Here is a 23,148-nt window from a genome sequence, read left to right as displayed (position 1 = left end):
AAAAAAAAAAAATATTATATACAATTATGAATATGTTCTAAAAGCAAAGGTACGAGTTAATTCAAAAAATAAATTTTACATCGTAATTTTCTATTGAAAATAAGGCAGAGTTCTCGGTTCATGTCACAAGGGCACAGGGTTTTCGTTTATCAAAAATAAACAAAAATTTTCTCGTATTGTATTTAGCTTCGTTCGTAGATCTTTTTTTATTTAAGTCCCGCACAAAGAGTCCCAATTGCTCCCAACCGTCTGGAGCCAGTGAGACTATGGCATCCCCAATCGTGATATGTTGTGAGGCACCTGGCTATTCACCAAACACGGCCAAAGGCATTTTAAGGAACACGTTTCGATTCTAAATGGTGACCTTTCAACTTCAACAACTGACTGTGTCCACCACTCGATCCACTAAAATGTGCAGCAAATATTTTAAATAAAATTAATCTGAAAAATTGCTGTTTTCCCGATCTTTATTCCCTTTCCCTCAACCTTACAACATTCACAACAATATCGGGGGTGACTTCATCTGTCTGGTTTTAGTCAGTACAAGTCTTGTGTAGTGGCAATTAAAAACTAAGTATCTACCTTTTTCTCCTCCTTCTTCACAGCTCCAGCTTCGTGACATGCCTCAAATTAAAATCCCATAGTCTTTTGAATTAATTAAAATCATTAAAAAATATCGTATAAATTTGGCAACTCACACGAAACACGAATATGAGTTTTTTTAATTTTTTTTGTTATTCTCGTGTTTTTGTGTCGATGGCAAAACTCCATCAGATTTATTGCATATAATTTTCGCTTGAATTTGTAAAGTCAACAGCAATTTTCGTTTGCTCGTTTTCATTTTGTAGACGCGCCAAAAAATATTTGTATTGGAAAAGTTCAGTCATAAAATTTTAAAAATTTTGTCACCAGCGGACAAATATTACTGTTTGCATTATTAAACTGTTTGTTTGGCTTAGGTTTATTGGGAATTTGTTCTTACCTCGCGAAATATAATTATAATTGGAAGGAAATCGTCCCTTCATAATCAGCTTTGTTATTTCTGAAATTGCAGGGTCAAAAGCGGTAGATTGTTTTAAAAACAAAGTTGAACAAATTATGTGGAAAATAATAGTTTCCAACGTTCGTAATTTGTATTTATTTAATTTGTGTAAAATAAATTAACAGTACACTGGTTACAATGAGGAAAGAATTTACAGATATTTAATAATTCAAGGTGGGTACCCACAATATGTTTCCTTTTAACGTCTGTATGTGATATTTGTATTCAGTAATTTGGGGGTGACGGATGTAGTGTATACATGTATGTGTGTGTGTGGTGTGTGTGTGTGTGTTTGTGTGTATGTGTGAGGGTGTGTGTGTGTGTATGTATTGTGTATGTGTGTGACCATATATATACCAACCGTCCAAATACGGAGTACAAAATTGGATGGGCTTAGTCTTAGTTTGTTCGAAGACATTACTGTGTTATGGCAATAATGCATTTAACAGTGATGTCTTTTAATTTGTTTTTCTTATTCAGTGCACATTGAACATTTCAGTAGAAATAGATTTGCTGATCGTCGGCAACATTTTTGATCAACAAAATAAAACCCTGGGGGACTCCAGAAGTGAGGATCAAATAGGGAGAGTTTTTTTACCACCCCCTTATACATATTGGGTTCGACTAAAGGTGTATCATTTTATTCACTTAATAATTTCACCACCCAGTCCAAAAGTTTTTTCCGGTCTGTCGATCAGTAAATTGTGGTCGATGGTGTCAAATACTGCACTCAAATCTAATAATGGTCATACAAATGCCTATGAAAATGGAAGGTACTTAACAAAACAAACTTTAACATTACATTGAAACTGGATTTTGGAAAGAGTAGCTTTCTTAGGTTTATGAAATTCTATAAAGCTAATTAAATCAGGGCTATCTATCACATTTTTTAAATAAATGTGGAGTCGGATATAATTCTTTGATTTGAGAATCTTAATAAATTTAATTCTTTCGTCAAATAATTATAGTTTATGCTTTCAATGGGAATACTGAAATTATAGTTAATATGTCTTATTATTTATTATGTATTAAAATATTATTAATTATTTTATCGGATAAAGCCTTCTACCGTGTTTCTCCAAATACTATATTCTATAATATAAGATATATTTATGTATCTGTTTTAATTGAATGCATACTATCAGGCTTCCACCTATATTTTGTAAGCAGAGTCTCAAACCAACCTAAAGCACAACGGCCGTCTTGTAAACTTCTGATTTGTTTACTTTATAACTAGGTAACTTAAAGTAAATATTTATGTTCAAATTTAATTTCATCACGAAGGACTTTGCTATAAGCATCTTTCTTTAAATATATATGCATTTTATAAAACTATTAAAAGTTGGTACACTCTTAGCCAATCCATTTGTCTGATATTTTTATTAACAAAAACTAATTATTAATTATATACAAATAAGCAGCTAATATCGGAGAAAAACAACATCGGTGAACTTAGAGCTTTGAAAATAATCAAGCTTTGTATTATTTCACTTTTTTCTAGCAAAACCCACACCGAATTAAAGCTCGGATATCTAAAAACAAAAGCTTTTTCTCATTTTGTATTTTCCAGTGTTTATGATTGAATTCTTCTGCAGTACGAAATTGTATTAAAATTTCGCATACGTTTCAAACCGTAAATCATTTCACAGGCGCTTGATAAGGGAACGTATTCGCAAGGGTAAATGGATGTTTGTAGGCTTTTGTGAATAAATGAATAATTTGTTTTTCAAATCCATGAGTGGATACGTCAAACGTTAAAACATTGTCGCAGAAAGTACTTGTGCTAAGGCTTCTTGGATTTGCTTGAATTTTAACGTTTTCATGCGGATCGACGTTTTTTACATTACGTAAATCACGTTTTCTGGCTTCGCTACACGGAGAAAAATGAATAAATGGCTGATTTATTGAAATCCTGTTAAAAACGTGATTGCAATCAGTTTCTTGATAACATATCACTCCGTTCTGAATAAATAAGAACACGTGTTTATACATGTGTACTTTTTCTGATAAATACAATGACGTAATTAATAGAATATTATAATTTTTATGAACACGTGTTCCACTGTCATTGAAAAACTATGAAATGTGTTTATTCATTCGTTAAAGGCCTGCAGTCCCGTTTTCAACAGAAAAACGAATAATTTCACCAGATTTTTAATTAATTAGAAATATCTTATATGAATCAGTTTTCTTCGTGTACCCGGTTTTACGCGAGTTACAAAACTTTTATTTGTCCGAAAAATATGTAAAAATAATAAATAAATAATAATACCTACCCGTTTTTTTTAATCACGAAATATTTTTATTTTTTAATTATGGTGTAAGCTGAAAATGTTGTCTCGACCTCGAAATTCCAGATAAGAGTTTTCATTTTTGTATGATTTGAACAAGTTAGGAAAGGGCCGTTTACGTGATTTGAACACCTACATATGGAAAAAAAGAGTGAGCATCAAAATTTTTTATAATAATATACATGTGACGGGAAATTGGAAAAGTTAATCGTGGATGTTCGAAAAAGACGTGGCAAAATAAAGTGAATCAATTTTCATCAACACTTTTCATGACATAAGGTGAAACATAATATTTAGTGCTGTAAAAAAATATACAACTTACATCCAAATTCAGCGTTTTCTTCAATTTTTCATTATGAATTATATATATTTATATTATTATGTAAATGCAACACAAGACCATCTGGAACCGTCTGTGGCATCCTAGAACGGGTAGTGTTGTATATTGTAAGGGTGAAGGTAGTGGAGACCACCAAACACGGCTAAAGTTTTTTTAAGCAACGTTTCAATACTAAATGGTGGTCTTACAACAATACAATACTGAAAATGGTAAGATAAAAGTCATATAATAAGGAATAACACAAGAAGCGCCTTGTGGGCTTGTTTCGTGATCCAAACATAAGCACAAAAAATAGTGCGCATTTTATTTATTCCTTTCAAACATTGTGCAGCCGACTTTGAAAGGGGATGACGGTTGCTCCATACATTAGTTCAGCAAACTCCGTTGAAGATCCCTAATTTGGTTGAGAGAAAATGCGAATTAATGAGAAATGAGATTGGGGAGGACATGGGGATGAATTGGGCTTAGCTCGGCACATAGGGGGTGCAATGGAAACTTTACTTTAGGGGTAGATGTATGGATATGCTACTGTAAAAGCCAGAAAATCAGTAAATCTAAGGTTTTACCGTCAAATCCTAGCTTTTTAAGACATGATTGTTATAATAATAATAATAACGAGGAATTTATATAGCGCAGTTTAGTGTCATTTCACTTCAAGTGCGCTTAACTACTCGTATAACAAACTTTAAAAAAATGGTAATTCAGTGTTAATAGTTCTTAAAATTATTCCTACAGTGTGCCTTACCCAATACAGATCTAATATTATAACACTAAATACACTGTTTATACAAAGTGATGACAAAACTTAGAATAACAATAACAGTAGGACAGGACAAAACACGAATATTAAAACTAAAACATAACATAAAACAGGAGGCAGTTTGTGCTCAGAAATGAGAATGTTCTGAGCAGACACTAAAAAGGTACAATAAGGAGACAACCGAAACCAAACAATTACCGGAAGTTTTAGAATATGGCTTATTATAAAATATTGAAAAGAAGTTAAAATTTATAAATGGTAAGATTTTTTAAATAATTTTGTTTTTAAAGCTCGTTTAAATTCAGCCAAATTCTGGAGATTAGTAAGAGCTGAGGGAAGTCTATTCCAGATGAGAGGGCCTGTTACACTAAAAGAACGATCATAGTAAACAGCTCGATTTGACCTAGAAAGTTCGATTAGACGATTACTAATATCTAGATCTGCTGACCTTAGAGTAAGCTGTCTATTGCTTAAGTTTTGTCGGATACATAGTTCCGATATATATGCTGGCGCCATTCCTTGCAATGTTTTGAAGGTCATTAAGCAGATCTTAAACTCTATTCTTTCAGGGCATCGAAGCCAGTGAAGGCGATCTCTTAGAAGTGGGGTTATACGGCAATACTTAGATTCACCAAAAATCATTCTTGCCGCAGCATTAAAAACTGACTGGATTCTATTGATTTGTTTCTGAGGTAGGCCGGCATATGCACTATTGCAATAGTCCATACGTGAGACGACGAACGAATTTATGAGTGACTTTGCTCCATCAGAGGGAAGGCATCTCCTGATTGATTTTATCTGCCTTAAATGGAAAAAAACCAGAACTCACAGCTTTTGAAATTTGCGATTCAAGAGAAAGAATATTGTCCATAGTGAAACCTAGAAATTTTATTTCTGCAGAAGGGATTATATCCGTATCCTGAATACGGATTGGACTGAAGTCAAGGAGAGCTTGCCTTCCAGGAGAAGCTATCCACATAAATTCTGTCTTTGTGGGATTTAGTTTAAGTTTATTGACAGACATCCAACTTGAGATTGTGTTAATGAGGCTAACCACCTGGTTTTTAAGGACGTCTTTTTCGTCCGGAGAACAAAACTTGAAAATCAAACGATCATCTGCGTAGCCTTGTGATTCAAAGCCAGCTGAGTGAATTAGTCGTTCAAGACGATTGTCGGTTTATAACCGATTGATTGAATACGCATCCACAATTTGCGGGTTCAATCCTATATTGTCTGAGTTTTGCATCATAGTTTTATGAACAGTTCACATCACGTCCATAAAACTTTGTTTCTAATTCAATTTACGGCTCATTCCATCCATTTCAAGCAACACTGTCATGATTATGAATACCTAATACAGTTTTGGAGATCAGGTGAGAGGCACGAAATAAAAGTCGGTCGGTGAAGGTCACAGTGTTTATTGAGTCAGAGTAGCCGTAACGAGAGTTGACGCTGGACAGATGTATTCACCGGATGCTGGTTGTGATGACTGGTCAAGCGCGGGTCAGTGAGTCGACGCCGGGCGCCGGTGACCGGGACTCGATGACTGTCAAGCACTGGCAATTTTGGGAATCAGTACTCCGGTGCTGACGGCAAGGCCAAAGGTGCGGCGTACCTTGTAGGCGGTTGAGCGGGAGCTGCGTAGACCAGTGAGGATGCTGCGTGTCCTCGTGGTGGTCATGATGCGTGAATGAAGCGCAAGCCAGGGACGTGGCCAAGGCGCTAATATGAAATCCCGATGGAGTTCATGATTGTACGGGCGAAGCCGGGTGTATTGTCCTTCGCGCAAATGTGCGCGGATTATCACTCGTGAGATTTGTCCACGGACGGCAGATTGATGACTGACTGACTGCTCGCTGCGTCGGGCTTATTTATACTAAACGGCCGGTGGCAACAGTAGGTAGATGAATTGCAACTAAATTGGAGCCACTCGCTCAGTCAGGGTCATTCGGGAAGTTTCGGTCGCACTGTGTTAACGCATAGGCGATAGGCTCGAACCTTCTAGCAAGCTGTCGTAATGTGCCAGACCGACTGCGATGTATTGTCGTAGGTAGGCGAGTAGATACTTGAATCAAGTAGGTTGCTTTGTTTTGTTTACGATTTTGGCTGCAAGTACGTACCTGCAAATACGTACCTAAGTAGATCGAGCTGCTTATTATTAATGAGTTAATCTGGATTCTTCTTGACGCTACACAGTAATATTTCTGAGTGATAATATTAAGCCATCCTGGAATCTGGTTTAGTCGTGGGGCTAAGCAATTAGTTTTGCTATTGCGTAATAATATCTTAATGAAATGTGTTCCACTATTGAATCGGATTTGGTAGTTTTAGTTAGAGCGTTGGGAGCGTTAGAGGTCACTTGGAGATAAAAATGATGAACCTTTATTTTGGCTTCATGTTTCATTTAATATAATACATCAATGGGTGCAGCTCGCAAGACTGGTTTCATTAGACTATTGCCTGCAACTTCTACGCGCTTCCAATTTGGACCATTCCGTTAAACAGAATTTCGGGCATTTACACCAACATGATATATGTACATTTTGATTCACTAGGATTGTAAAGGAGTGAAATCAAAGCTGGGTAGCCTTGTGTATTATATTATACATATGGTAGGTAGGTAGTATGTACAGCGTTTGATGTGAGATAAGGCTTTCAATCAAGATGGAGTTCACCCACAAGAGTTATTTATCAAGAGTACCATGCAGATATTTTACAGTAGCTACTAATGAGATGTTTCTTAGTGACATCGCCAGTGGCGTCTTGTGACTATTCATGGACAAAGAGCAGGATGGAATTAAATGGAAATTAGAAATATAAATGAAATGGAAATTAGATAAATCAAGAGGCCATAGTAATAAAATATCAATTTAAGAATGTTTTATTGATTTGCATTGATGTATCAAGACGATACGAAGAATTTTCTTAGTAATGCAAATATTTTCGGATTATCACTAACACGTGTTCAATCAATATAACATATTCGTAATTTACTGAAAGTTTATCGGGAAACTTTTTAATTCATTCTTAAGGCCTGAAATACCGCTTAGAGATTCTAAATAAATTAGCAACACAGTTTTTCTTCGTGTGTTTACATAAGGGCCAGTTGTTTGACAGATCGTTACATTTAACGTCGGCATAAATCGACGTAAACACCATTTTAATATTTTTCTCCGTGTGTTGACATTAGGGCCAGTTGTTTGACAGATCGTTACATTTGACACCGGCATAAATCGACACCAACACCATTTTAATATTTTGACTTTTTTTACCTATTCTCGGCCTACTAGTTTTTTGTTATTTTTTAGTGACCATCATTCTTGACGGTTTAATCAACGACTGATCTGTCTGAGAAACGACTGTTAATGAGGACCGTTCAAATGTTGAAAATTTCAAAATGGTGTTAGTCTGCTCGCAATGATGTCATAAATGCAGCTGTCGGGAAAACTTCAGTTTTAATCATAGACCTTCCTTAAATGTCTCCGTATGTTCGATTCGCGACAAAACTTATGTGTCTCTGAAAAAAAAAAAACTGTGTTTACTAATACATTTTCAGCTACATGGTATTAAAATAGAGAACCTTTCCACAATCTGATAGTATTATTATCTTAATGACTGTGCAGTTAATGATTGTTATAAATGGAAGTGGCGCCCTCTGTTATTTTCAAAAAGAACAGTTGATGTTTTCAAACAGCGACAGCGGATTTTAATCTGCTTGTATTGATTATTTACCATCCTTTCCTTTCATTTATCCATTTTTTAATTATTAATCAATCTGTTTTTATTCTATAATCCTTACAGAGACAAGGCTGTGTGCATGGCGAGGAGCTGCCCTATCTATTTGGAGCCCCCTTGTCCGCCGGGCCCCTGGCGCACTTCCCCAGAAACTATACGAAGGGCGAAGCCCTACTCTCCGAGGCTACTATCCTATACTGGAGCAACTTTGCAAGAACTGGGTGAGTTATGACTTGACGACTTTCTTCGAAGTGCATTTATGGACTGAATTGAATACAATACAAAAAACATTAACAATGCATTTCTTTTTTTAATTTTATGTTCAAATTAGCGCAAATCGGGTTGATATTTTTAATTAGATACTGGTATATATACAATCAAATCATGAACACGTTTGAATGTATTCGTGCACACTGATTGGTATTATCGTTCTTCTTAAATTTGGAATCGCGTTTCAATTCAAGAATTCAGTTTGTATGTCTCTTTTTATGACATATTATGCCAAGTATGCAACAAGTTTTGAGCGATTGCTTGCTATAATGAGCCAAATTTAAAGAACGTAAAAATATAGGATAAACGTTGAAATCAAGCTGAATTCATTGGTTTTAAACCGCAGTAAGCAGCTTCATATATTCCATCTTAATTTTGAGGAATAGTATTAATTAAATAATATTATAAATATAAACATATTTAATAAAATAAAATGCTTTTTTGTTTTAAATACTGATAGTATTAATTTGTACCCTGATGATGCTTAAGTAAAGCGAAACCGGTCGGTTCTTAAATTAATAAATATCGTGGTTTTAAAACAAAAAAGCATTTTATTTTATTAAATATGTCAAACCACAAAGTGATTGCTTTCTACAATAATATAAACATATTTGACAACAATTGCTCGGGTGGCTAACAAAATAATAATTAAATTATGTTATTTATTTTGATACACCATTAGAAAAAAATGACTTGATTAAAAGATATTATGGCTTAAAAAACATAGTTGGATTGCATAGTTGGATTGCGGACTTTCTGAGGGGAAGAACAATTCAAACCGTGGTTGACGGCTCTTCTTCCTCACCGCACCAAATCAATGCGGGGGTGCCACAAGGATCTGTGCTGTCTCCGACGCTGTTTTTATTGCACATCAACGATCTCGTTGAATGTGCACCAATTCACTGCTACGCTGATGACAGCACCGTTCACGAGGGTTATCTTTTTGACAAGCCCCCTTCCACCTATGATGTCCGAACAGCTCGGGAAGTTTTGAAGCGAAAAATTGACCACCACCTAAAGATGGTTCGTGCCTGGGGTAAGGCCAACTTGGTCAGTTTCAACGTCTCAAAAACCCAAGCGTGTCTAATTTCGGCAAAGAGGGAGATCAATGACTGTCTGGTGCAATTTGATGGGAGCACTCTCCCCAATAAAGACTCCATTGAAATGCTTGGAGTTACTATATCAGACCAGCTCAAGTATCGGGGATCCATAGAAGCCCGAGTAAATCAGGCCTCCAAAAAGTTGGGCGTCTTGTACAGGGCTAGGAGATTCTTCAACAGTGACCAGCTGCTGACCCTGTACAAGTCTCAAGTCCGCCCAACTATTGAATTTGGGAGCCACCTTTGGGCTGGTGCCCCAAAATACTTGATAAACCTGCTTGAGTCTGTGCAAAGGAGAGCGATCCGTCTGATTGACAATCCGTTGTTAAAAGACCGATTGCCTTCTCTGATGCATAGACGCAATGTAGGCATGCTGTGTCTGTTCTACAGGTATTTCAATGGAGCCTGCTCCAAGGAGCTAGCAGCATTGATTCCTGATGCACCGGTGCACGTGCGCGAAACTCGACGGACACGAACTGAACACCCGTTCACGGTTGACGTTGGCTTCATGAGAACGGGCCGTTTTTACGACTCGTTTTTGTGTAAGTCGGCTCGTATGTGGAACGAGCTACCGGCATCTGTTTTTCCTCCCTCCTATAATCCGAGCCTCTTCAAGGCCCGCATTAACAAATCCCTTCCTACAGCCCCTACCTTACTCCGCCTCACAACGCCGCCCAACCGGGTGGTGACATAGTTCCCCTGTCTGTGCACTGCACAGGCAGGGACACTCTTGTGAGGTGTCACATAAAAAAAAATAAAAAAAAATAAAAAAATATATATAATCATATAGGTCAACAAACACTGATTCTAAATGTAAACGTGTTATTTTATATAAATACATACATAATTAATAAATCGTCTGTGATTGGTTGGCGAATTCTAACGGATCTTGTATCCCTACCTCACTCACTACCAACTAGTTATACGGGTTACCACTGTGGTATACAAATAATTTGAAAAGAATTCATGTTTTTTTATATTTAAATGAGGATTCCCGTCAGATTTCAATCGTTTTTGTGGGCTTTGAAAATTATTTCAACTATGAAAATGATATTTGTGTATTTTGGTATTTTAGTTAGAATATGAAATTTAATAATATATTTATTTAAATGACTTAAATTCCTTATTGTAAAATTACAATGATTTACCTGTACAATTACTTGTTCTATTAAATTAAACGTGGCGCGCCGTTTCAATAAATACTATAAATAGTATAAATATAAAACTTATTTTTCTTAGTCACCGAAAAGGGTGCAAAATCAAGGGAATTCGCATTAAAATTCAAATTCGCAATCGAATTCGCATACGAATTCGCTTTCAAAATCGATCGAATTATTTATCTAAATAATTGTTAAATTACCAACACAAGGCTATTATATTGCCTGGTATGTATATAAGAGCATTCTTTCCGTTCTCCATTATCTGTATTTTATTGCCTGGTAAGTATATAAGGTCATTCTTTCCGCCCTCCGTCACCTGTATTTTATTGCCTGGTAAGTATATAAGAGCATTATTTCCGCCCTCCATCATCTATATTTTACTGTCTGGTAAGTATATAAGGGTATTATTTCCGCCCTCCATCATCCGTATTTTATTGCTTGGTAAGTATATAAGAGCATTTTTTCCGCCTTACATTAACTATATTTTAATACCTGGTAAGTATATAAAAGCATTGTTTCCGTCCTCCATTATCCGTTTTTTTTATCAAGTGTTTTCTTGGCGTTTTTATATCCAATTCCCAATGTTCAAAATAAAAATAAAATCCAGCAGAAATGGAGCTTATACAGTGGAATTATTCTAGCCGAAGAAATTCATGGTTGATTTCGGATTTCCCATCCATATACGTGGACACAAAAAACATCCAAAATCACGAGATAAATCTTGAGAATAAATCGCATACTATAAAGTTTGATGTTTCCCTTTTGTCGACTTTTACTTTATCAACCAATTTAGTCGGAACTCTCTTTCCGGATAGTTATATTCCCTCTTACGCGAGACATAACTTCATATTACTTCTATTATCACTACTTCCCATGGCCTTGTGCCTTGAGCCCAAACAACATCTCCTCTGCCAAGTGCGAGTGGTTGGCTATTTGTAAATTTCTTGTACTATACTAATTACGTAATATGGGCAAAATTTTGGAACGAATTTTAGTAGAGTTGTTTCTTGAAATTTGTTTTTTTTTTGTAAATGATTTATTAAAACACAGTATCCAAATGAAATGAAAAAAGTATAGTGTTTGAATAAAATTTTAATGTTTAATTTGTTGACCTGTTTGCTTTGAAGTCCTGTTTTAACTAGATATTTTGCATTTCGTCTGTTCGTAAATTTGTTTTAAACAAAATAAATTATATATATAATTATAACATTTTTTAATGGTATCTATTGCGGTACCTAACTAAGAATGTTTGAAAAATAATTGTCGTTGAGATAGTGACATTTTTTAGGGCAAATATTATAACAATTTAAATATCTATGATAATTACTTATTACAAGTTTTTAAAAATGTTACATATAAAAGATTTATATATGTAACATTGTATATAGGTATTTAAGTTCCTACATATAAATCTTTTGATTTCAGAAGGAATTTTGGTTTTTGATTTATTAAATAAGAGAAAATTAGAAATATTTTGTGTGCGAGGACTGTTCACAGACCTACTGGTTAGTCATTTATTTCACAAACAATTCTGGTTAATCATTTATTTCACAGACCTACTGCTTATTCATATATGTTTTCTTTATACTTTTACCCAATGGTTTCGAGGCAGTAGACAGAGAGATTAAAGCACTTGAAATTTTATGACAGTTCGGAAAAATGCATTTTTTTCGTAGAAAACTAACTGATTTAAAATATTTACTAATTTATTTAAAATTTCGTCAAATAATTCGTATTCCTGTTACAAAAAGGACTGCAGGCATAGACTAAATACTACATCAATGACTGCAGGACTTTAACAAATTAATTGATAGGTTTTCTAAAAAATTGTTGGTAAAACACGAATATGTTACTAGGATGTCGGAACACGTGTTCATAAAAAATCTAATACTGTCTCATTTTGTCGTTATATTTAACGGGAAAAGCGCATCTGCTTGAACATGTGTTCCGATATATTCTGAATAGACTTATTTGGTTATTAAAAAAATTCTGCATTTTAGCTGCGAAAAGCGCAACATCATTTATACATACTTTTAAATTTGCGTCTATTGATTTCTACCAAATCAGTTTTATATTTATTAATCATCTTCATTTTAGTCTTCAACACTCCTTTATTTAGATTCTATGAATCTGGGTCATAATCCTTTTAAAACAATCAACCCATTCAGTCCAACTTCAAGTTTTCAAATATCTGAAATGATTGCCAATAACTAACTCCTTCCTAACCTAGTCACAGCTAGATCCCCAAAAACAGGGGAAGAATAACAAATGACCTCTTGTTGGGACTAACCCACCCCAATCCCACCCCACTCCACCTCCACCTCCAGCCAGTAAACCTTACAGCTCAAATGGCAACAAATTGTCAAGGAAGAACTCTTATTTATCTTAAATCTGTTCAGCCAGTAGTTCTGTAAAGGAAAATGGACTGAATTTCGAGGCCTATTGGAAAATTCGGAAGAACCTAGTAACAGGTCAAGGTTTTTATAACCACTTAGGATCAAACCTACAATTGTTTAATACGGCCATTTTGAATGATTGGCGACCTAACGACCCAACAAGCGATTTTTTAACTAAACGTACCCACTTACCTACTCGTGAATCAGTCCATTGGGCAATTGTATGAAAGGGGGGCTATATTGATAGGTTATATAAATGGCTTTTTACATAACTCTATTTTATACTACTCTAACTATATTTTATACCTAGTATTTATTTATTTTTATTTTTATAGTGAATACCTCACAAGAGTCCCAACTGTTCCCGTCTGGAGCCAGTGAGACTATGGCATCCCCAATTGGGGGATGTTGTGAGGCTGAAGGTAAGTGGGGAAGGGAAAGAGGAAGGTGGGGAAGTACCTGGCTATTCAGATCTAGTCACTAAACACGGCTAAAGCCATTTGGAGCAACGTTTCAATTCTGAATGGTGGTCTTACACCAGGGCGATACTGGTAGTATCTTCCACTCTGGAACGTGCCGCAAATATACTATATATTATTTTAATTAATTAATTGTGAAATAACACAAATTAATCAAATAAAATTTATTTGCGCACGCCGGGTTCGAACCCGCGACCTTCGGAATGGCAGTCCAATGCGTTACCACTGGACTATGCCGGCCGTCGAATTAATTTAATAAATATTCTTAAGATACTGTGATAAAATCTACACAGATAGGTAAATAACGATAGAAAGCTTACATAAATATAAATAATTTAACAGATAAATTGATTTATTTTTTATAATACAACTTTTTTTTTAAAATCTTTCTCAATAAATTATTGAATGTAGTTCTAGCATTACTCCATTTTTATTGCATTCTAGTATTCCGTCACGGTTTTTAATGTGGAACATTTTGAAGAAAGTGTTTAAAAAATTTTTTTTACTTTTCGGTCACCCATTTTGATCCGAGCGGTAAACTCTCGCTAATGTTGTGGTCGAACCTCTCAATGAAAATTTCTCACCAACGAGCGCAAAAGTTTTGAATGGAGCATATTTTCGAGTCACGATACCCAAAAACCCTTTCACGAACTATGACTAAACCCATTTCATTAGTGAAATAAGTTATTGGTCGGAAATCCTCGGGTTAAGTCTCGGCTCTTTCAATTATCGTATTATAAATCAATTGAATGTGATTTTAAACGGCAGTGAGATGATATAATTGTGAAATTCTATTTGACAAATTAATTATTTATTTTCTGTATTATCTGAAACAATTTATTTAGTTGTTTTTCCTTCTGAAAGCATTATCAAACTATGGTGTGTCCACTTACGGACGATATATTTCTATTAATTCTACGAGAATTTGATTGAAAACATTTGATTTTATTTTTATAACCTGTCCAATTATTGATTTCATTTCTTAAAATATCTGAAATTAGTAATGGTTATTAATAATTATCCTTTAAAGTTTCCCACAATTAAGGTATTGTTTAAATTTGACTAAAGTTTGTTAAAGTAAGGTGATTCCAAATGAATAATTTATAATATTATCTAGAAGCGGTGAGCGATGTTTATATTTTTGTTCATTTATCAAACTTGCATTGAGATTATAAGAATTTAGATTAATTTCCAACTGCTCTAAAATATTGAGTTTACGGCCTTTGTACAATATAACGGAAATGGCTTATTATTATCATTGAATTTGGGAGGCGGGTTTAGGTACCACCGCCCTTGGAAATATTTATTGGATAACCAACACCCCTACCACAGGTCACCTCTAATGGTTTGCAACATTTGGTGACTTAGCAGGGGTGCCCGGGCTCGTGCCGTGAGGTTAATCTAGATCTTGGCGGCAGATGTTTTTGCGTGATAGCCCGGATCAGGAGACTAGTTGCGGAAATTTTTGACCGCTCCAGGGGTAGGTATGAATTCATACGTCCGTCACTCCTAGACACATTGACCCACAGATTCCTACCCACCCCTCATATATGTTTCCTTCCCAGATCGTCCACTCCTTCTTTTCCTTATAAACACCCTCCACACAGCATCCCCAAAGATGACATAGGCCCTTAGGATTTTTTTCCTCAGGGCCTCCTGTGTGGAGCTAATTAAAAAAAATAAGAATTTTTTATATACGAGATGTTAAGCAAATTATGACAGATATTTATTTTTATTTTTTAATAACATCGCATTGCTTTGTTTTAAATAAATGTTCTTATGCACACAGTCATACGAGATTTTTACCTTTTTTCTAGTAGCGAATCACTATATTTGATCTCAATGCATTAAAGGTTTTATAAATGCGATCATTACACGGAATATTATTTACATTTCTTAATTCACAAGCTTATAATAAAAACAGTTCATTGCTTTTCTTGCATCCAAACTTCTTAATGTAAATAAATGATATTTTGGTCGATGGAGTGAGTAATCCAAAATGGATTTCCATTTTTTTTATTTTTAAAACTCTTTAGTTCTTGAAAAATTGCGAGGATATGAAACGATCTAAGGTCCCATTGTTCATCAATAACCCATTAATTTGACTGGTAAAGTATCCGATAAAAAAACTCGATTTGGATTTCACTGGTTTCATTTTTTCCTCATTTATTTTTCAGAAGTCACGTCGTAATGAGAATTGAACGATCAAGCAGAAATAATAGGATATTTATAAAGCTTTCAAAATTAAAACTTTGCAATGTAAATTTTGCTCTGGTATCGCCATTTTGTTTCAAATGTACCATTCCCAAATGAAAGGAGTTTGTTTTGAATTCGAAATTTGAAAATATTGGTTTTTGTTGAAATTTCGATTGGAACAACATCTGTCAAATGTCAAAAGTTTATTCGATGAAATGACAGCTTTTGACTTTTTATGATTAGACTTTAACGGTTTTGAATCACACTGAGAGCTTTCATTTTTTTCTGTTTGTACAAATCGTCGTGTCAATCAAATTGATTATGAAACTGGTGCTGTTTTTAAGTAATTGCATTTATATCAATGTTTGCTATAAAGCAGAAAACTGTAATAAACGACTCTTTAAAATGTGGCAAGCTCTGCTTTTATCCGAACATCTATTTTCCGTCCACACGAAGCACGCATGCTCTGAGCCTCTGAAATTTTTAACGTAGACACTCAAATTGAATAATAATAATATGACCGATAATCTGAATGAAATCTGGATATCATTTAAACAAACTGGAAGAACATCACAAAACAATATTTTCGGACACCAGGAGAGTTTGAGAATGCTTTGAATAAACTATTGACCGCCGAAGAGCGCACATTGAAATTGCCCGAATTTTAGTTTACCCCATTTGGGATATTATTATTGGCGCCGTTATAATAAGTCGCCCTTTTTAACGTGATCATTTTTCTCCGTGTGGTATTTTATCTTCCTAATATCTTATTTTTTCTTTCTCAGTAATCCAAACGAGCCCCAAGAAGCTGACCTGGTTCACGGCCCGCGAGGCGAGAGAGGCAGGTTCAAGAACATCGAGTGGACGGCATACGAGGCAGTGCACAAGAAGTTCCTCAACCTGGACACCAAGCCTAAGCTCAAAAACCACTACAGGGCCCATAGGTGAGTCATCTCAAGAAACTAAACCTCGTACCTTCACGACAAAATACGACAAATTCAGAAGAAAAAAAATTGCATCGTAGTTAAGTGATATGGATAAAGAAAGATGAAGTATCTAAAAACAGATATCTTTATTTTTTAAATGATATCTTTGCGGAAAACGGTCAACAATTGAAAAACATTTTGTAGAACACAATTTTTTTTGTAAAATTTATAATCTAAGCAAGTAAACGTACCCCAAAATCACTTTACAGGCGTGAGGCAAGAAGAGATATACAGTGTTTCAGTCGGTAAAGTGCATGAACTTCGGGAGGTGATTCTACTTGATGGTAGAAGACAAAAACATTTTTTTGCGAAACACCGTGGTTTTTTCCCATACGATAATATTTTTCCAAAGAAGAATATTTATTTTTCTAAGCAGAAAAATAAACTTTTTTACCCGAAAACTATCCTAAAATGATTAAAAGTTTATTTTTTTAAACTTGGAATTATCATGTAAAATCACCTCTCAAAGTTTGTGCACCTTAGGTCCTGGGGGGACACCCTGAATTTATTTATTGTTATGAAATTTAATTTGTGGAACTCTGTTTTAATTTGAAGTTTTTCTTTTGTACTTTCAAAAATATTATCATCCAATTTACAACAATTTTTTAAAATTAATTTCTAAACAATATCTGTGTAGTTATTATTAAGCATGATAGCTCTTTTTTGTTCTGAAGGCATTATTAAACTGTATCACACCACACTACCGCACAGTGTACACAATTTAATTATGCCTTCAGAAGGCGAAAAACCTGTCACGCTTGGTAATAATTACACTGCAGAACTTGTTTATAAATAAATTGTTTTGTAAATTGAATAATAATATTATTGAAAATATAAAAGCACAGGTAAAAGATGTATTTGCATTTAAAAAAAACAATATATTTATCTTCTTTTATTTGAAGAGAACTTTCGTACGCCACTTAACTATTTCTGAATAAAGCCTGAATTCTTTTATAGTTTTGACTTTTTCAGCAATTTTGAACATCCTTTGTTTATAAGTTTTAGAAGCACTTCTTCAAATGTTAAAGTGATCAATTAGTTCCCGATTTAATGAGTAATTTTCAATGAATGATTTTCATTTTCCAAGTGTATGATTTTTATAAATATTTTGTCTTATCCGTTTAGGTTATCGTTTTGGCTGAATCTTGTTCCCGATCTTCACCGTCCCGGAGGTGCTGATGTTCCTCAGGAGCATCACCAGCTGGAGCACGATGACTCTCCAAACCCTCCACCAAGGTTCCCAGGCTCTGGTAGAGTCCCTCCAACTGACTTTACACATGTCATTGCAGCCGTAGACGCACCTAAAGTGCCATCGATTCCGTTCCTCAATATCACCTTCACGAACCATCAAAACACTCACAAAAACAATGAAAAGCCTACTCAAGCACCCCCAGAATCTCCTTCAGACACAGGAAGAAATGACGAATACAATGGACTCGGATCCACTTCAGCAACACCAGAAGATGGATTTGCGGCATACTCCACAGCTTTGAGTGTAACCATTGCAATAGGCTGCTCACTTCTCATCCTCAATGTATTGATTTTTGCTGGGGTCTACTACCAACGGGATAAAACGAGATTAAACGGACACGACGGACATTCCAACGGATCTCAAAACACTAAAAAAAGATCCGAGAATGGACAGATGCCTAACAACATCTGCGGAGACATTGAAAGTGCTTTGAATTTTCAGACGAGTTTAAAAAACGACCCAGCTACGATTTTGGCGCACCACCATACGCATTCCCACCACCAACTCCCTCCACCGGAGTTCGCTGATTTGCCCCAGAACAACGTAGCTACCTTACCCAGAGCCCCTCCGCCCCCAAAGATAGGAAAAGGAAACATTAATACATTGACCAACCAACTCCCAGAGAACCAGCCTCTGCTGTCTGCGCACAGCATTCAGATGATCAACACAGGTACCCTGACAAAGAAGAACACGCAGCTGAACGCCAAGTCCAACGTCACTATGGAGGAGCTGCGGGTGTGACGCCAGGGGGGGTGATTACGCCGCAGCACTAGTCATAGCAGCGTGTCCCTGTCAGGGTGTGACGAGAACCTTGTCTGACAGCTTGGATACCTAGACTAGAACATTTCTACTTGAAATATTGCAAACATTGATTCCATTTCTTGCTTAAGTTTTGCAGTAGACCAAAAGTACCAGTTTAATTGCGTGGGTTTTGTCACTTGGAGTTTCGTTGTTATCTCTGTTTCTGTTTCAAACGTCATGGTCTCGGTTGCATTTCTTGATCTCGTCACTGAAAGATCCATTGTGACATATCTTCTGTTACATGCATAATTTATGAGAAAACGGTAGATGTTACAACGGATCTATCAATAGATTTTCCCTGCTGGAACCCTCAATTCCAATAAATCTGAAATTAAATCAAGGTTTTCCAGTTTTGCAAAATGGTGGTGGATCTTGTCCCTCCATAGCTGGCAATCATCAGCTATATCTAAAAGCATTAATCCGACAATCAGTAACTTATTAATGAAGAGAATGGTAATCATGTTTCCGTTTAAGCATTTTAGTTCACAAGCTCTTTTAATTTAAGCCCAGCAAAAAAACTTTGTAAAATTAAACTGAAGACATCCTTTTCATATTCTTAAAAAAACAATTACTTCTCAGTCAAAGTTATTTTATTACAAGCCTGGACATTATTATCAAAATTCCATCTGCCTAGAGCGAAAGACGATTAATTTAGCATTCTGCAAACAATACTCATATTATTTGAGAATTTTAATTCTTTTCAAAGGGGTTATTCAGTCTGTTGTGACAAAATTCCCTTCGTTAACTACCACAATGTGAGGTTTAGATGTTGCATAATTTATAACAGTTTGGCGAACATTGTTATGAAATGACGAGATTGGACCAAGACGGAACGAGAACACCAAATTTTATTCTTCTTTTCTCTATTTCTACTGCTCCTTCTCCTGCGGGAGGTTTCTTATAATTAGGGCAATCTCCCAAAACATCTTTCCATGATCAGTCACGCAGGTGTCAAAATCATGAAGTGCGACGTCTCCCTCTAGTATGTCTTCCATCAGACTTCTTCTTGACTTTGATTTGAATGATTTCACAAAATAATGTCGCTCTTCATAAACTGACCAAGATATCAGAGAAACATTCCGCTTTTGCGATTTTTTTAGCAATTCTTCTAAATTCAGAGGATTTTGAGTATGTGCCTATCTATTCACACTTTGAGGGCTCTGCGCACGTCTGGCACCGTGTGGTGTAACTACATATAGAGAAATAGAGAGTACATAAATACAAAAAAAAAACTAATTTTCTAATTTGCCTAGCATTTTTACCTACATTGGCTTTTAAAATGATAAGGCATTTTCCTGTTTCGCTGGACAATCTAAAATATTAATTTTTTTGTTTGTGAGAATCGACTACAATTCCATTGGATGTATCTAGATTTTTAGTGAGCGGAGTCAATGTATTTTATCAGTGTGAGACCCAGCTTGTGTAATTCATACCACTGGCTACACGTCTAGAACAATGTTTGGTATTTTCTCAAACTGGTAAATTTACCAAATTTACGCTTGACGGCGAAACACAGAAAGTTCCTCCATAGGAAATTGGTTTCCTAAGGATTTAATTTATTATTCCGCCTAATAGAAATTAAATAAATACTTAGGCAGACTTTGGCCGTGTGCCACGAGAGGTTCTCGTGAATTACTTTACTTTATTTTGTTTAGTAGTTTATCTTCCGCGCTGGAATCTACACAAATACATTTTAGTACCAGTAGTACAATGTGGAAGGGCATGAGTACCACCACCCCGGGAACCATTTATTGGATAACCAACACCCCTGCAAAAGGTCACCCTAAGTGGTTTGCTACGACTTTGGAAAGGTGCCCATATTCACGGGGTGAGGATTGTCTTTTGACTTCTCCAGCCGGACACTTTCGACCCATCGCCTTGACCCTCAGGGGGAGGGATGGATTCTTACGCCCGACTCCCTGATTCCTACTCATCCCTCACACCTTTTTCCTTCCTAGAACTTCCTCTCCAACCTTTCCCTAAGGAGACCCTCCACACAGCATCCCCAAAAGTGACATGAGCCCTGAGGGATTTTTTTCCTCAGTTTTTCCTGTGTGGAGCTAATGTAAAAAAAAGTACCGGCCTAAGTGAAAAAACCAAAAATCTATCCAACTGTATCATATGAGAGCATATTTTGTTTTGCAAACTTCTAATATTTTCTCCTATCGAAGTTTTTCTACCATTATCATTCAAAGAAACAGAATTGCTGATGGAAAAAAATTTTAAACTCAAAATAACCATCAGTAACTTTTCGCAGTTTTTTTAAGGATTGATTTTCTTTGAATATAATTTGTAAGTAATCAGCAGAAATGGTATCAATCAATGTTTCAATGTTCAAATGTTCAAAGTTTTGCTGTGACATTTTGCCGCGTAAGACACTTCAAAAAACATTTCGGAAAACATTGTGGAAGATTTCAAAAAACCTCCCTACACCTATTTTCCAAACGTTGGAAGTAGAATGTTGATACTACCTAATAAAAATTATTGTCTGTTATTTTTTTACTGTGAAAACAAAGTGACTGTGAAAACATTAACATATTTAGAAATTAATACAACGTGGTGAAAAAGGAGTGATGATGATACTTAAAATAAAAAAAATAAACTTTCTATGTGTAGGTTAAACAATACGTGAAATAAATATTCCAAGCTCAAAACTTTTTATATTGTAAGAAAGTAGGCACGATTATAAATATCCAAGCAATTATATTAAAATATATTAAATTTTATTTCAAATTGTATTAAAATATATTAAATATTATTTCAAATTGTATTAAAATATATTTCATTTTATTTCAAATTGTAAATATATTCTTAAAATTATCAAAATGTAACTTGAAAAAAAACATATTTTTAATTTAGCTTAAAATTTATTTCAGACCAATGTATTTTTTTTTTCTGATGAAATTTGTCCAAAAAATTTTTTCTCCGAAAATCCTAGTTATTTTCAATTCTATTATATATATTATTTTCGTGTATAAAACATAACTTTTTTAATTAGTCTGTATTTGTAAATAGTATTTCAAGCACTTTCCTGCCAAAATGTTACTCAAATTAATGAAATCACGAAATATGATAAATATGTAAATGTACTAAGAACATTAATTTTTCTTATAATTTTACGATTCAAGCGTAATATTTTGAGAAAACAAAAAAAAAATTGCAATTTAATATGAATCTGGCGGTGACGCCTTACATTTTCTTGTTAATATGTATATTGTTATAGAAATTTTTCTCGAATACTTTGAGAATGACTGGAGTTTTAAAATTTGTAAATAAACATAAATAAATATACGAAATATTGATATTCTTGTTATATATAATGAAAACAATATTGAGTAAAACTCATTTAAATTTTAATATTCGTATTTAACTTTATTGTTTAATTTCAATTTTTTTTAAATGTTTTTAATTAAATCAAATATATCGATAAATCGTGAAATCCCCACTTATTTCATTGCAAAAAATAATTATTATCTCTAAATTAATATTTTTTTAACACGTTTCACATATTTATTTATACATATATATCTGTCAGACATTGGTTTTTGGATTTGTAAAAAAAATGCATTCATCTAAGCCGGTCATGCGAAATTTTATTTTCATGAATTTTCTAAGTATGACAGGTTGATTACGAAATGACCGTGTTATGATGCACTTTCAATTACTTGGATTTATGGTTCACTAATTTTATTAAAAAAATAATATTTGATTCATCATTTGGGTTCAACATTCAACAATACATTGTTGAAACTAATTTAATTTGAAATACTGTGCATTGTAAATGATCCCATCTTAATTACCATTAATCACAACTAGTTTATGAAAAATCATTGTTATTAAATAAACACAATTAACAGAGAAATGAATAAACATTTAATAAATAAATAAACATTGTTTTATTGTATGTGTTTAATCTATATATATTACTTAAAGAAGATTGTCCGGTGTGAGTTTGTGAGAATGTTTTTTAAACAAATCTACAGTTTTATTCCGAGATTGATGAAATTTTACTTGACTTGACTTTTTTACATTAACTCCACACAGGAGGCCATGAATAAAATAATTTCCCTCACGGCCTATGTCATCTTTGGGGATGCTGTGTGGAGGGTCTTTTTGTGGAGAGGGAGGAGTGAACATGGGTCTTGAAGGGTCCCATGTTGTAGGAGGGAGGAAACACAGAGGCCGGCAGTTCGTTCTGCAGCCGAGCTGTTGAACTTAAGAACGAATCGTAGAAGCGACCCGTTCTCATGTGACAAATGTCAACCGTGTACAAATGTTGGGCGCGCGTTTGGCGTGTATCCCGACTACGCACCGGTGCCGAGGGGATCAATGACGCTAGT

The 23,148-nt window shown here is 34.8% G+C and overlaps 1 protein-coding gene across 1 annotated transcript in view; it reads left to right on the top strand.

Annotated features, from left to right (window-relative positions):
• Positions 1–21,181, top strand: part of Nlg3 (Neuroligin 3) — a 725,436-nt gene extending 704,255 nt beyond the window's left edge. Inside the window, exons 10-12 of the mRNA XM_089647690.1 lie at positions 8,235–8,389; positions 16,555–16,713; positions 17,881–21,181. Coding sequence (XP_089503816.1) covers positions 8,235–8,389; positions 16,555–16,713; positions 17,881–18,748 — 1,182 coding nt within the window. The 3' untranslated portion in view covers positions 18,749–21,181. The remainder of the gene's footprint in view (positions 1–8,234; positions 8,390–16,554; positions 16,714–17,880) is intronic.
• Positions 21,182–23,148: the final 1,967 nt, after the last annotated feature.

Source organism: Hesperophylax consimilis, chromosome 26 (genome assembly GCF_061612785.1).
Source record: "Hesperophylax consimilis isolate HC1 chromosome 26, BYU_Hcon_1.0, whole genome shotgun sequence".
Classification (NCBI taxonomy): Eukaryota; Metazoa; Arthropoda; class Insecta; order Trichoptera; family Limnephilidae; genus Hesperophylax; species Hesperophylax consimilis.
The sequence above is the reverse complement of the archived record's forward strand: the minus strand, read 5'-3'. Positions and strand labels throughout refer to the sequence as shown.